The sequence below is a fragment of the Peromyscus californicus genome, unplaced genomic scaffold, assembly GCF_007827085.1.
Source record: "Peromyscus californicus insignis strain IS unplaced genomic scaffold, ASM782708v3 Scaffold_6__1_contigs__length_162567912, whole genome shotgun sequence".
Classification (NCBI taxonomy): Eukaryota; Metazoa; Chordata; class Mammalia; order Rodentia; family Cricetidae; genus Peromyscus; species Peromyscus californicus.
This window is the reverse complement of record NW_026294584.1, coordinates 67,648,199-67,663,329: the sequence shown is the minus strand read 5'-3', so window position 1 is coordinate 67,663,329 and position 15,131 is coordinate 67,648,199. Positions and strand designations below refer to the sequence as shown.

At 40.3% G+C, this 15,131-nt stretch overlaps 1 protein-coding gene across 3 annotated transcripts in view; it reads right to left on the bottom strand.

Annotated features, from left to right (window-relative positions):
- Pals2 (protein associated with LIN7 2, MAGUK p55 family member) overlaps nt 1-15,131 on the bottom strand; it is a 100,056-nt gene that overhangs the window by 25,537 nt on the left and 59,388 nt on the right. For all 3 annotated transcript variants that reach the window (XM_052721843.1, XM_052721845.1, XM_052721844.1), the window contains exon 3: nt 6,778-6,930. In XM_052721843.1, coding sequence (XP_052577803.1) covers nt 6,778-6,930 — 153 coding nt within the window. The remainder of the gene's footprint in view (nt 1-6,777; nt 6,931-15,131) is intronic.

Sequence of the window (15,131 nt, the reverse complement as noted above, 5' to 3'; positions counted from 1 at the left end):
CACTGGCCAATTGGTAAGCTCCAAGTCCAGTGACAAACTGTCTCAAAAAAAGGGGGGGGGGGGAGGGAGGAAGGAAGGAAGGAAGGAAGGAAGGAAGGAAGGAAGGAAGGAAGGAAAAGGCGGAAAGTAGCTGAGGAAAACATCAGACTTGACCACTGGACTTTGCATACATGCACACACACAAAACACACATGCAAAGACATATTCACACATAGCTGAGGAGCCCCCATGGAACTGGACCAGGCCCTCTGGATAGGTGAGACAGTTGATTAACTTGAACTGTTTAGGAGGCCCCCAGGTAGTGGGACCGGGACCTGTCTTTGGTGCATGAGCTGGCTTTTTGGAACCTAGTGCCTATGCTGAGACACTCTGCTCAGCCTTGGTGCAGGGAGGAGGGGACTGGACCTGTCTCAACTGAATCTACCAGGCTGGGCTGATTCCCAGGGGAGACCTTGTCCTGGAGGAGGTGGGAATGGAGGGGTGGATTGGGTGGGGGGGGGAGGCTGGGGGGTGGGAGGGGGGAAGGACAGGGAAATCCGTGGCTGATATGTAAAATTAAATTAATTATAAAATAAAAATATTTTTAAAAACTTCAAAATGGGAAAGAACTTAGAAATCTAAGTGAAAGATTTTTCTAACAATGTTGGAAGTTATTCAAAGCTCTAACCAAGGCTTCTATTTTGAGGCTGGGCTTTTTGCTCCTGTGACTACATGAAACACTATTAATATAGTTTTATCTCTCTGGTCAAGAATTTTCATGTGCCCCAGATTCATGTACTAAAAGGCTGCTCACACCTGGTTAAAGGCAGGAAAATTTAAATGCCAAAAGGAGTAACTATTACAGAGAATTGCCAACTCCACAATTAGGGGGAAAAATCTCATAGGTCCACAAAGCTATTTAGCAAATAAAAGGACTAAAAAGCATCATTTGTTATCATTTGAAGCTGATGTTTTCAACAACTGTTATTCTGAAAATTGGTAAAGAATAGGACCCATCATTTTGCTACCTTTCCAAGAGGAAATGTTACAGGCCAGTAGGGCAGCTCAAGATAAACTCTGGGTTTATAGAACAATGCCACCTTACATACAGACAATGAGACAATTTGGAAACTGTTATTTTCCAATCCCTAATGAAAATATTGATTTAGTCAAGGATTATTAATTTGTTTTTATCTAGAGGTTAAGTGGTTGTTAGGAAATAACACCAGTATAATGTCAGCCTGGTGTGGTGACATACTCTTATAGTGCTTATACTCTGGAGGCCAAGGAAGGAGAGAAGAATAGTAAATTAGAGGCCAGCTCGTACTATATAACCAGACCCCACCCCCAAAAGAAATAATCAATACACCCCCAAATAAGAAAGTATCTGTATAATGTAAGAATAACAACACACTAGATTACATCTCAGTGAAGACAGTTTCAAAGAAAGGATTAGACTGTCACAGCTCTTAAACAAGGAACCAGGTATTCTACATCTTCTGATACAGTCAGCTCATTTTGCGTCATCATTTAAGATGCATTTGAGCTTGAAGTAGTGCACTTAAGTGTTGTAGCCCACTAGATTTCCTAGTGGCTGTACCCAGCAGGACTGCATAGGAGGCTGATTGGACCATGGGCCTGAGTATCAGGTGTTTGTAAGGGTCTACACTTGACTCTAACTAGCAAGGGGGGAATGTCTTTTGCTCCACCCTTTGGCATTGTTATAAATAGACCTTTGGAATAAAGTTCTGGGCCAGTGGATAAGGAAACAGGCCCACTCGAGTCTATCCTGTGTTTCTCTCTCTTTTCTCTCCCCTCTATTTCTTTTTTTTTCCTTTTTTTTAAAAAAGATTTATTTATTATATTATGTATACAGTGTTCTGCCTGCACGTATGTCTGCAGGCCAGAAGAGGGCACCAGATCTCATTACAGATGGTTGTGAGTCACCATGTGGTTGCTGGGAATTGAACTCAGGACCTCTGGAAGATCAGTCAGTGCACTTAACAATTCCACCCTCAGGCTAAGACTAGGCTTTATGGTAGCTTTTCTGCTGTAACAAAATTAGTTTCACCTGGGTGGGAAAATCCCCCGAGCCATCTCTCCAGCCCTCTCCCCTCTATTTCTAACTAAGTCTCTTATCCCTCATTCCTCAATAGTTCCTGGGGTAAATAAGTATGGGGGCTAGTCCCCCACAGATGGCACTTGAACAGAGACCAAGAAAAAAATAATTAAAAAAAACCCCTAGAACTTGGTGAAAGGATTGAGGGGGCATTGCGAGTGCAGGCATGCCAATAGGTAACTGAAAAATGAAGGCAACGGTATTTTACTCTCAGGTGTACAGGGTAAACTGTGAAATTATGGCAAGGCTGCAGCATTAGCTTTCTCTCTGCAAGCACGTGCTCACTCTCTCTGTGTCTCTCTTCTATCTATAAAATTTAAGAAACGAAGAAAACAGAAATACTGGGTCAGGAATACAGAGAAGAAAAAGCTTAGGGTAAAGCAGGATAAGATAAGCCTAACTAGGGGGCTGTGAGCTAGGGGGCTGTGAACTAGGGGGCTGTGAACTAAGGGGCTGTGAACTAAGGGGCTGTGAACTAGGGGGCTGTGAACTAGGGGGCTGTGAACTAGGGGGCTGTGAACTAGGGGGCTGTGAACTAGGGGGCTGTGAACTAGGGGGCTGTGAACTAGGGGGCTGTGAACTAGGGGGCTGTGAACTAGGGGGCTGTGAACTAGGGGGCTGTGAACTAGGGGGCTGTGAACTAGGGGGCTGTGAACTAGGGGGCTGTGAACTAAGGGGCTGTGAACTAAGGGGCTGTGAACTAAGGGGCTGTGAACTAGGGGGCTGTGAACTAGGGGGCTGTGAACTAGGGGGCTGTGAACTAGGGGGCTGTGAACTAAGGGGCTGTGAATTAGGGGGCTGTGAACTAGGGGGCTGTGAACTAGGGGGCTGTGAACTAGGGGGCTGTGAACTAGGGGCTGTGAACTAGGGGGCTATGAACTAGGGGGCTATGAACTAGGGGGCTATGAACTAGGGGGCTATGAATGCAAACTGGGGGGGAAAATCTATCTTCTTTGAGCTTTATGGGCAGAGAAAAGCTCTTCTTTGAGCTTATGGGGAAGAAAAGGGATTCCTAGGTCCAAGCAGTGGAGGAAAGAAATTTCCCCTGCAGCAGGTGTGGACGGAAACACAAATGCTCTGCTCCAGCAGTGCAAGCCAAAAAGTTTAGAGAACAGAAGTCTTGGGAAAAAGTTGGTCTTTCTCTTTCTTGGGGAAGAAAAAAAAAAAAAAAAGCTAAAAAGCCTTTCAGAACTTTCTCAGTTTCATTTCTGTAAGGAAAAATTAGTTTCACCTGGGTGGGAAAATCCCCCGAGGCAAGGGCCTGATGAGAAGGTGCAGAGCAGCCTGAGGAAGCCGGTGGTGCCACAAAGAAGGTAGGGAAGCCAAGCTGCGTCAGAGACACTGAGGAAGGAGCTGGGCCGCTGGGACAGGACAGAGAGCTACCCAGGAGAGCAGCTTTCTTTTCTACCAGAGAAAGAACCTTTCTGAAACAAATGCTTTTGGTTTGCCTCACTGACCCAGAGTGAAACCCTAAGGGTTTTGCCTCAGAGAATAAGCCCCAGCCTGAGCATGAGGACAAATGGACATGAAACCACTCAGGAACTGGGTCAGATAAAAGATCTAATTAGAGAGGTATACCTGTTAAACAGTGGCACAGGCATTCTAAAGCAAGCTTAGGAAAGAAAAATCTCCCACTGCAAAAGCGAAACCCTGTAAAGGGAGCCGGAAAGTTTGCTAGCATACCTGAAAGGCTTTCTGAGAAATGTAGTAGCAAGGTTTGAAACAGTGCCTTACATGGTCTAATAGCTGCACAAGAAATTTTTGCTAAGAGCTTTACAGCAGTTCAATATGGGAATTCCACCCTCAGGCTAAGACTAGGCTTTATGGTAGCTTTTCTGCTGTAACAGAAACGTTTGTCTGAATTATGGCACAGGGAAGGTGTTATGAATTTGGGTTAAGGGACAGCCTCTATTTAGAAACCGTTTACCACTGAGAGCGCATCTCTGCCGGTTCTGGAATGGCTGAAAGAACTTGGTCTGCCGGTTCTGGAATGGCTGAAAGAACTTGGTGGGAAAGGCAACTTTGGGGTGTGGCTTTGTCCCAAGAATGTGACAGCTCCCTAGCAACCAGTGTTACAACTCCATAACAACAGAACTCACTAAATCCCAATGTTGAAAGACCCACTGACAAATCTTGTTTCCAGCTTTCGGAAGAACTTTTAGAATAATATCAAAGCTGACTAAACTCTGAACTTTAGAGATGATTTGTTTACTTCTGGTCTTGTTAATAGTTTAGCTAAAAAATCTTTTCTAGTTGTTAAGTATCTTGTAGATGTTTGCTTTAGTGTTAAGTTAGTTCTGTTATATGTAAAGTGACAATAATTAAGAAATCTCTCCTAGATATCTTTTCTAAATCTCTTCTAGGTATTAAGAAATTTCTAGGTGTTTAAATAAATCTATAGAATTTCTTTAAGACATGCAGTAATAAATGGCCATGCTGGCTGTAAATGTAAGTTTAAATAAGATAAGAGTATATTTACTAAGGTAGTCCTGTAGAATGTAAGTAAGACTTAGGTAAGGTTTATAAAGTAAACCTATAGAATGTAAGTTTAAATAAGAAATGTAAAGGCTTCAGTAGGACTTAGGGTTTGTAGAGTAGTCCTATAGAATGTAAGTTCATTATGTAGGCTTGAATGAGACTTGGGTAAGGTTTATAAAGTAGTCCTATAGAATGTAGGTTTAAACAGGTCATATACTTAGTCAGAAAAATGTAGGTTTAGAATATATAGGCTGGGCTCTCTCCGCCATTAGTCTTTCTCTAGGTGTAGTGTCTCAAAGGCTGTAGAACCTTGCTGTTCACCTTTCCTGCAGCGCCATCTCTGCGGGGCTTTCCAAACTGCTGCTTGCCCTTAGCCTCTCTCGTGGCTTGGCTTGTTCATTTTTCACCATGGCTTTCTTTATAAAAAGCTTGTAGACCCTCGTGTATCTGCCACCTGCACAGCGTTGATGCCTTGAGGGTCTCAGCTTCTGAGAGCCTCTGGCTGCTGGAGCTTGCACTGGCTCTTGGATGACGCCTCATGGGTCTCAGCCGTGGACACCTAGCTGCTATTTTCTGAAGCTGGCAGTCTCTGGAGCTGCTGCTTCTTGTTGTTATTGGTGGCCTTTGGAACTGCCAAGTCTGCTATGGATATTGTTTTTCCCAGGTTGGAAAAACCTACTCTTCATATCCTTAGACCTAAAGCCTGGGGTAAATAATAGGGGGGGCTGGTCCCCCACACTTAAGAAGTGAATCATCAACCCTTTAATCAGAACTTATCAGAAAACCAACCAAATAAAACTCAGGAAGTAGGACACTGAAGATAATAGCTTAGTCTCTTCAACTAAATACCACAGTAAATAGGGCAATGGGAATCCCACAGATGAGGGTTGTAAATTCATATATATATATATATATATATATATATATATATATATATATATATATATATATATAAAATATTCTAGCCCCAAGATTCTCCACTGCCCTCAAGATAAAATTCAAATACTTTATACTTCCTTACATGAACTCAATCACTTAGACCCTCATAAACAGTGTCTTAAGAAAGCAAAGGAGTGTTACCACCTTATTCTGAGGGCAAAGATCGCAGGAAAAACATTAACACTTTCTTCTTCAGTGAGAGTAACTTGTCAATGAAATAGCATTTTTTTTCTTTACTAAAATGCAGTGTCTGTCTTAGCATGAGTGGCCACACATGGCTAGATGCATTTTGGGGTTCCTAGTCACTTGTTACTTTCCTAATATTCTCCACTACCATACACTCTTAACTGTTACAGGTTTAAAATAAAAAATTTCCCACCTTTTTTTATTTTTTAAATCTATAGAACAAAGTATGCTATGTAACAGCTTCTATCCTTAGCAAACTTCCTGTCATCTTTTTTTTTTTTTATCATGGGTATCATTGAATTCACCTAGATACTGTAGCAATACTAAAAAAATGGTCCAAACTAGGTCAAAGCAGGAATGAGAAACAGTGGTATTAATGAAGAAAAAATGGGAATCAAGATGGTTCAGAGGGTAAAGGCTCTTGCAGCAACCCTGACCAACTGAGTTCAATCTCAGGGATGGATTCACATGGTAAAAGGAGAGAACAGACTCCCACAGGATGTCCTAGGACCTCTGTGTATCTACCATGTACATGCTCCTCACCCAATAATAAAGGAACAAAAAAATGCTAAATCAACAAACAAAAAAAAGTGGCGTCAACATTGTCAAAGTGAGGAGAATTATTCCTGGGATGTCATCTGATGGTCAGGGTTAATTGACAGCACAAAGGAAAAGCCAAGGTTATTTCTTTCTGTGACACACACTGTACATTTTTGTGATGTACATAGCCATGTATGTGTGTTTACGTTCCTTTAACATCAGGATATTAGAATACCTAGACTAAGCCAGGCGGCAGTAGTAGTGGTACACACCTTTAATGCCATCACTTGGGAGGCAGAGCCAGGTGGATATCTGTGAGTTTGAGGCCAGCCTGGTCTACAGAGTGAGTTCCAGGACAGGTACCAAAAGTACAGAGAGAAACCCTGTCTCGAAAAACCAAAAACAAACAAAACAAACAAACAAACAAAAGAATACCTAGTTTAGGACTTACAGACTTCTAAAACAGGCCCTACACAACACTGCATTACTTCAGTGTGGAAGGAGAAAACTGTGGGAAGAGGACAGGGACAGGTTACCTGGAAGTGAGGTTCCTTGAGTATTCCAACCAGTTCTGCCACATTTTCATCCACACTTACGAGAGGACTGATATCTTCCAGAATTTCATTTACTAATTCCAAGTTATTGTCACTGACCGCTTCTAATTTTGAATCTTCAAGCCTCTCATGAGCCTGAAAAGACAACAATAGATTAACATAATATTGCTGATGTGTTTTGTTCCAACCAATATTTCACTGGTTTACATTTTTCTTAGTTTTACAAGATATTACTTAGAGAGTGGGAAAGGTGGTCAGTGGGGTGAAAGCACTGGCTGCCAAGCCTGAGGACCTGAGTTCTATCACTGGGACCCACATGGCAGGAGAGAATTGACTCCTGATAGGTGTCTTCTGACCTCCACAAGCACTGTGGCATGCATGCATGCACAAATACAAGAAAAAGATATTAGAGGTCTAATTTACTCAAGACACACACACACACACACACACACACACACACACACACACACACACATAGAGAGAGAGAGACAGAGAGAGAGAGAGTGAGAGTGAGAGTGAGTTTGTTTTTTTTCGAGATAGGGTTTCTCTGTGTCATTTTGGTGCCAGTCCTGGATCTCGATCTGTAGACCAGTCTGGCCTCAAACTCACAGAGATCCGCCTGGCTCTGCCTCCCAAGTGCTGGGATTAAAAGCGTATGCCACTGACGCCTGACTATACTTAATATTTTAATCAGAGGCAAAAGATGGATTTTATAAATACACCATAAAATATAATGACTTTGGTCTTTATTCTTACCCTAAACACCATGAAATACTCATTTTTATAATTACTGCTAAAAAAACTGAATAGGCCAGATGCTATGTAAAGAGCATATGCTACACTCTACTCACCAACTAGATGTCTAACAGAGGCTTGAACTCTGGATACTGTTATATTTTATTAGAATAAACAATAAAGGATAAAAAAATAAAAACATAATCATCATACATGTTACTCTTTTTTAAATCATTTAAAAAGAAGTGAGTCAGGTATACTGGCGTGCTTGTAGTCCCAATACTGGGGAATCTGGGAGGGCAGGCTGGTTTGAGGGCAGTGCCTGGGCTACAAAAAGGTGCCATCTTGAAAATAAAATCCAGACAGACACACATATACAACAAACAAAAACAAAAATCATTTGGAAACTCCAGAAACCTGAAGCTAGTATTTTTCATGTTTGAAATCTAGCCTAGGGATACAGCTCAATGGTAATGTCCTTTCTTAATGCATATTGGGTTCAATAGCTAGTAATGGAAACATTAAAATATCAACTTGAGGAGGCAGTTCTTGAGCAAGTCTGAGAGGTCTCATACTTTGATTAAGAGGGCAACCTCTTCCATATATGTACTTTAAAAAAAACAAAAACAGAAGTCGGGCTGGAGAGATGGCTCAGCCGTTAAAGGTTAGGCTCACAACCAAAAAAAAGTCTTCTTTCTATGCTCCCGTACTATCTCAATCCCGTACTATCTCAATCGCAAACCTTTTTTAAATAATAGGAGTAAACCAGGATTCTGAATTCAAATTGAGAAGGAAGACTACACAGGCCCATCATTTAGGTTTTCTTTTGACAAATAGTTGCTCACTAATTCTAAAGACAGGGAAAAGGTAACTACTAAGATTTAATTCAGAAGACCATGTAGGATGACAGATTTTATACTGATGTCTTATAATTCATTTTCACAAATGCTGAATAGAAATCCCCATTTCCAGTGTCCTATTACTTTGATGTTTTCCATGTTGTATGGATCATTAATCAGAGTAGATGCTTGAGAATCCAAATACAACATTTGTAACTTGTAAATGATGATAATTTTTTTACATATGCTTTTTTTCAAGGTAAGATTTACAAGAGTGCTTTTTTCCCCCCCATTAGACAAATTCCCTTTTCCCCTAAGAGACAGTTTCTATGTTGCTAGAGTGACCTTGAACTGTGGGCTCAAGAAATCTTTCTGTCTCAGAATCTAGCCTGAGTAGTTGGGACTGCAGGCTGAGTCATCACACCCAACAAAGTAAACTCTTAATTGGAAGAGATTTTAAGAAAGACCTCAGAAGAAAACATTTTTGAAGTTATGAAACAGATAAAGCAGCAGCAGCTTTGGTTAAACATAAGGGGAAATGCCAAATGACCTAATATAATCTAAATAAACAATTCTATTTGATTTCAATAAGAAAAAAATGACAAAACCAGAAACTGCAACAAAGAGTAAGAATGGGGAAGCTCTCCCTTTCCTGAAGGCTTCCTCCCCTGCCGCTTTAAGAACCAGCCCTTCCAGGACAGGCATGCCGTGGTTCTTCCACAACCCTTCCTTCCCATAGGTGTCTGGTACTCCACTGCTTCAACGGCTACCTTGCCCCTCTCTCTGCCTTGCAGGATTTTGTTCTTAGGAAGAGCTGGAAAGGTTCTGTGTTCTCTACGACAGGATGATGACTGGTTTACTACATTCAAGAACTAAGGGAACAGGTTTTAAATGTTCCCGTGTTAGTCACATAATTAACATATATAAAGCTACGTGTAGACTGCTTAAATGCAGGCCTTCAGAACAGAAATGACTGCTGACTTGAATATTCATAATACATCTCCCTTCCTCTCTGCATGCCTTTATTACAAATTAGGTGATGCAAAGTGGTAACATGATAAAAACTACAGGCAGACAAGGGAGTGTCTCCTGTGAGGCTGAACTTGAAGGTAACCCAAACACACCCAAAGTTCCTTCACATCATAGAGTGGTTTTATGGAAATAAAGGCTCTCAATATAAAATGCAAAAATTTTTAAGGAAGTGTTTTAGTGAAATTATGGCTATAGTAAGATTAAAATGGAGAACCAATTTCTGAAATATATTCAAGATCAAGTTCACATCCAGGAATATGATGTAACCATATGCCTGTAACCAAAACACTTGAGAGTGGAGGCAAGAGGATCAGATCAAGGCCATTCTTAGCTACATAGTGAGTCTGAAGCCAACTGGGGACATGAGATTCCATCCAATTTTTTTTTTTTTAAAGATCAATTTCATTTTCTCCTAGAACAGAAATACAGGACTATAGTTGTAATATATAGTTATTAAAGCTCTAAGGCACTGTGAAAAAAACTTGAGACCATTAATTAACTTTAACATCAAAACTTATTTAGTAATTTTCAGGAGGGAAGTGCCAACTTGAACTTAATTCATCAAACTAACAGGGTCACAGGAAACCCTAAAAACCAGTTAAGGGAAGGTTGCAGTAGAGCACACCCCCATGGGAGGCTAGCCTGGTCTACATAGCAAATTCCAGGTAGGCAACAAGGCTATATAGTGAGACTCTGTATTAAAAAAAAAAAAAAATTAAAGGGCAAATGATTCAAATGTTTGATTAAACAAGTCTTTTCCTTTAAGAAACGGCCCTATTAGGAAGCCAGGAGAACTCAATAAAAAAGTATTTCACCTGTCACAAGTAGGAAAGAACTTGCCATGCTGATGATGTAGAAGTCTAGGATCAGATACAAATATGGACTAGCCTTCTTGTAAGTCCAGTTCTGAGGATCTAAGTCAGCATGTGCAAATTAGAAAAACAAGCTGAGAATTTCTTCAGAACTCTGGCTATTTACTCTAGTACTGTCCTTGCATAATTGCAGACAAAAAAAATTTAAGTAACCAATATTGTTTCTAATAATAATAGCATTAGTAAGGTAGCAGTGTTACTTAATGTCTGTGACCTTGCTTTGACCTTTAAAGAGCAAGACTCATACATAAACTTTTTGTTTCTATTTTCTTACAGCAGGGCTAAGTATGTAGTCATTCCTTATTAGATCTTAAATCCCCCAAATCAGACAAGTCTACAAAGACCCCCAAATAAGAACTTGAATGAGCATGGAAACAAGAACATAGAGCTATGTTCCTTTCCTGCTGTGCATACGTGACATCAAACACAAAGAACTTGGATTCAAACAAAAGAGGAGGACTATACTAGCTAGAATGGAACTCTCTAATGAGAAAAGGACCTTTTAGAAATCATCGCACTATCCAAATGGAGCTTAAACTTCGTTAGCTAAGTTATATCACAGAGCGTATCAGTACACACGCTATGATAGCAACAGAATCAGAGCCACACAGATAGATGCTAGTAATTACAGAATGGAATTTGCCATTTTTTCTTTTTAAGAGAGAATCAAGATATAAAAAAAAGTCTGGCTTTAATAATGTTCAGGGAAAACATGTAGGTATCTTTTCATATTAGGGTTGGAAACAACTTTCCACATATGACACAAAATCAAGCGGCAACACACATCCAAGTGTGTAACTTTATGTAACTATGTAAATATTTAAGCACTTCTCATCAAGAATCAGCAATGTCAGACACAAAAACTAGAGTCAAGACACAAGTCCTATTACAGGCAAAAGGATTATTTCTCTTTATATAAAGGCCTTTTACAAACCAATGAACCAACTAATTAAGAATATGAACAAGAAATTCACAGGTAGGGAAATTAAAACTTTTAAACAAATGAAAAGATATAGAAATAAAAACTATACAAAAATATTCCTTTTCTTCTCACTGAATTGTCAATATCCCTTGGTAATAGACCAAGTTAGTGAGAAAGTAGGAAAAAGACATTCTCATACATTTTTCTAGTGAGGACACACATGAGCAATTTAATTAAATCATACAAAATTAAGTGATTTTTCTAAGAATTTGTCCTAAAGATGTAACTATGAACAAAATGAGACATAGCATGATTATATATTAATAGCATAATTTATAACAAAGGCCATATAAAAATATACCAAAATGATCATATAGAGGAACATGGCATTAACTTCACACAAAATATAGATGCCTTGAGGTGGTGATACAGAATCATACACAACATAGGTCTACAACTCCATTATATGTGTTAGTGAGAGACTCGATGCTTCCCATTAAGATCCACAAACAAAAACGGTAGCACTCTCGCTTCTGTTCAGCACTTGTACTGGAGTGTTCTAGTCAGGGCAATAAGTCACAGAACAAAGGGTATCCAGAATGGGGGCGGGGGGGAGGCAAAGCTACTTTTACCCACATATGACATTGTCTCATATTTACAAAACCCCAAGGGGGTATCTTAAAAAACAATTCGAATCCACAAGTTTAACAAGGTTGCAGAATAAGAGAACAATATGCAAATCAACTGTTTCTGTATGCCAGGAGGGAAATCTGAAAATGAAATTTAAGATAACATTCATAATAGCACCAAAAGTAAAACATTTGAGTACTTTTCAAAAAACAAATGGAAAACTTACAAATCTATAAAACACTGTTAAAAGAAACTAAAAGATTCAAATGTAAATCAGATTACAAGTTTTAACACTGTTAGATGGTGTATTAGTTAAGGTTACTACTGCTTTGATTAAACACCATGACCAAAAGCAACTTGGGGAGGAAAGGGGTTGTTTTGCTTATATAATCTGAGTCCTAGTCTTCTAAGAGAAGCCAAGGCAGAAATTTAACAGGGCAGGAACCTGGAGGCAGGAGCTGATATAGGGGCCATGGAGAAGTGCTGCTTTACTCAGCCTGCTTTCTTATAGAACCCAAGACCACCAGCCTAGAGGAATCTCCATCCACAATGGGTTGGGTTCTCTCCCATTAATCACTAATTAAGAAAATGCCCTATACAAGCTTGCCTACAGCCTGATCTTATGGAGGCATTTTCTCAATTGAGGTTACCTCCTATCAGATGACTCTAGCTTGTATCAAGTTGACATAAAACTAGCCAGTACAGATGACAGTAACTCTCAGCTTGAAACTTTTAAGTTCCCAAATGTTATTCACTGTAATAGCTATTGGAAACACAGGTGACTTCTTTATAGCAACTGACGGATTAATTCTAAAATTCATACATAACTGCAAGGGACCCAAGCATGCTCCACCCCCCAAAAAAATTCCATAAAAAAAAAACAACCAACCAACCAACCAACCAACCAACCAAACAAACAAAAACCCCTGAAAAATAATAAAGAAAGGAAAATCACACTTCCTGGCTTCAAAACTTGCCTGTCCTTGCATGGCCTCAGGTGAGAGAATAAAGAAAAGACAAAGGCAGGCAGGTCTCTGTGAGTTTGAGGCCAGCCTGGTCTACAAAGTGAGTCCCAGGATAGCCAGGGCTGTTACACAGAGAAACCTTGTCTCGAAAAACAAAACAAAACAACAAAAACGAACAAGCAAACAAACAAAATACAAAAGGAAAAGATCAGACAGGCATGGGAAAACACAGCCAGCTGGGATCAAGTAGTCTGGGCTCTCCACTGGAGAAGCTGCAGTGCACCTCAGCTCAGTGAGTTTAGCTAATCTCAGTAGAAGCAGACTCTGTAGGGGAGCAGTTTTCAGGTGATGAACATCTTGGGGAAGAAAGCTACATGGGTATTTTTTGCACATACCATCAATGTTCTCATTCAGAACCCCAAGGAAGGTTCTGCTGTCTTTCAGAGTCTTACCAGAAGAAGGCTTTCCCACTTCAATGGGGCTGAGGCATTGGAATCCTTGACATGGCCACACCCAGATCAACAAAACACATTTACTCAAGGTTTCCTTACCTTCACAAAAACTTATTTTTAAAAGCAATACTTATCGCCGGGCGGTGGTGGCACACGCCTTTAATCCCAGCACTCGGGAGGCAGAACCAGGCGGATCTCTGTGAGTTCGAGGCCAGCCTGGGCTACCAAGTGAGTTCCAGGAAAAGGCGCAAAGCTACACAGAGAAACCCTGTCTTGAAAAACCAAAAAAAAAAAAAGAAAAAAAAAAGAAAAAGAAAAAGCAATACTTATCAAAGTAGTGTTTGTCTGTCACAAAAAACTTACTGTATCTAAAATATATAAAACCCCATTATAACTCCATAATCAGAGAAGAAAGAAGAAAACTAAATTTTTAAAAAGCGGTAAGTATGCCATGAGTCTTGTTACAGTTCCAGGAACCCAAGAACCCTCTTTGTTCAGGAGCTACCTGTCCTGGCATGGTGGTTTGCATGAGAATGGCCCCCACAAACTCATATATCTGACTGTCTGGTACCCAGTGGCAGAACTGTTTAGGAAGGATTAGGAGGTGTGGCCTTATTGGAGGAGGTGTTTCACTTTGAGGTTTCAAAAGCCCATGATATTCCCAGTTAGCTCTCTCTGTTTCCTGTTTGTAGATCAGATATAAACTCCCAGCTACTGTTCCAGTGCCATGTCTGCCTGCCTGCCTGCCGCCATGCTCTCCACCATGGTGGCCATGAACTCAACCCTAATAAATTCTTTCTTCTGTAAGCTGACTTGGTCATGATCTTTTCAAGGTGACAGAAAAGCAACTAGGACATATGGGTAAGTCCCTTCTTCCTTTTCCCTGCCCTTCCCCAACCTAGCACAAGCCAAGTTCCAGATTATTGCCCAGGACATTCCCTGTTCCTGTGACACCTTCGCTGGGGAAGTCACTTCCTTTTTTATCTCCTTAACTCCCTTAACACTGTGCCTGTAGTCATCTCTACATGCAGAGACCTAGCTCCAGATCTGTGGCCTTCAAATCTTTTTTCTCAAGAGCCACCTGTGACTGGAGAGAGGCTCCTTTCTTCTCCCATCCTCCCCTGACTGTTGCCATCTCCGCACTCATAGGCCCAGCTCCAAACCTGTGGTTTGGGAGCCATCTTTCCCTGGACCAATTAAATAGTTAATTCAACAGCTTAACCTGGCCTAACTCAGGCCAGGTATCTCCAGTACTGGCCCAATTTAAGGAAGGACAGATTATCACATCAGACACACAACCAAAGAAAGAAGTCCACACTCCCAGGTCAATCACAAAAACAAAAATATGAATGGCCAAGACAGAGTGCCTCTCATCAAACTTGTTAGTCCATTAACACCAAACAAAACAAAACAAAAGCCAAGAAAAAACAAAACAAAACCCAGCAGCAACCCAATGACCACAACTAACAAACACATTTAAAAAATAACTAAATATTAATGGCCTCAATTTTCCATTCAAAAAACAACAGGCAGATTGAATGGATCAAGAAAATTTGTTGTCCACAAGCAACTGCTTTAAAGATACGCATCACCTTAAAGTGAAAGGACACAGTATTCCAAGAAAAGGAGTCAAGAAACAATCAAGCATTGTCATCCTAATATCTGACAAAGAAAGATTTTAAACTAAAACTAAGTAGGAAAAACAAAGGATATTGAATCCTAAGCAAGGGATCAATTACTCAGTAAAAATCACAATGCCAAATATATAGGCAACAAACTCTGGCATATCTAATTTCATGAAAAGCATACTAATGGAATTAAAGACACAGATTAACACAAAGCCAATAATTTAAGTGATTTCAAAAGCACACTTTCTCCAGTAGATAGGT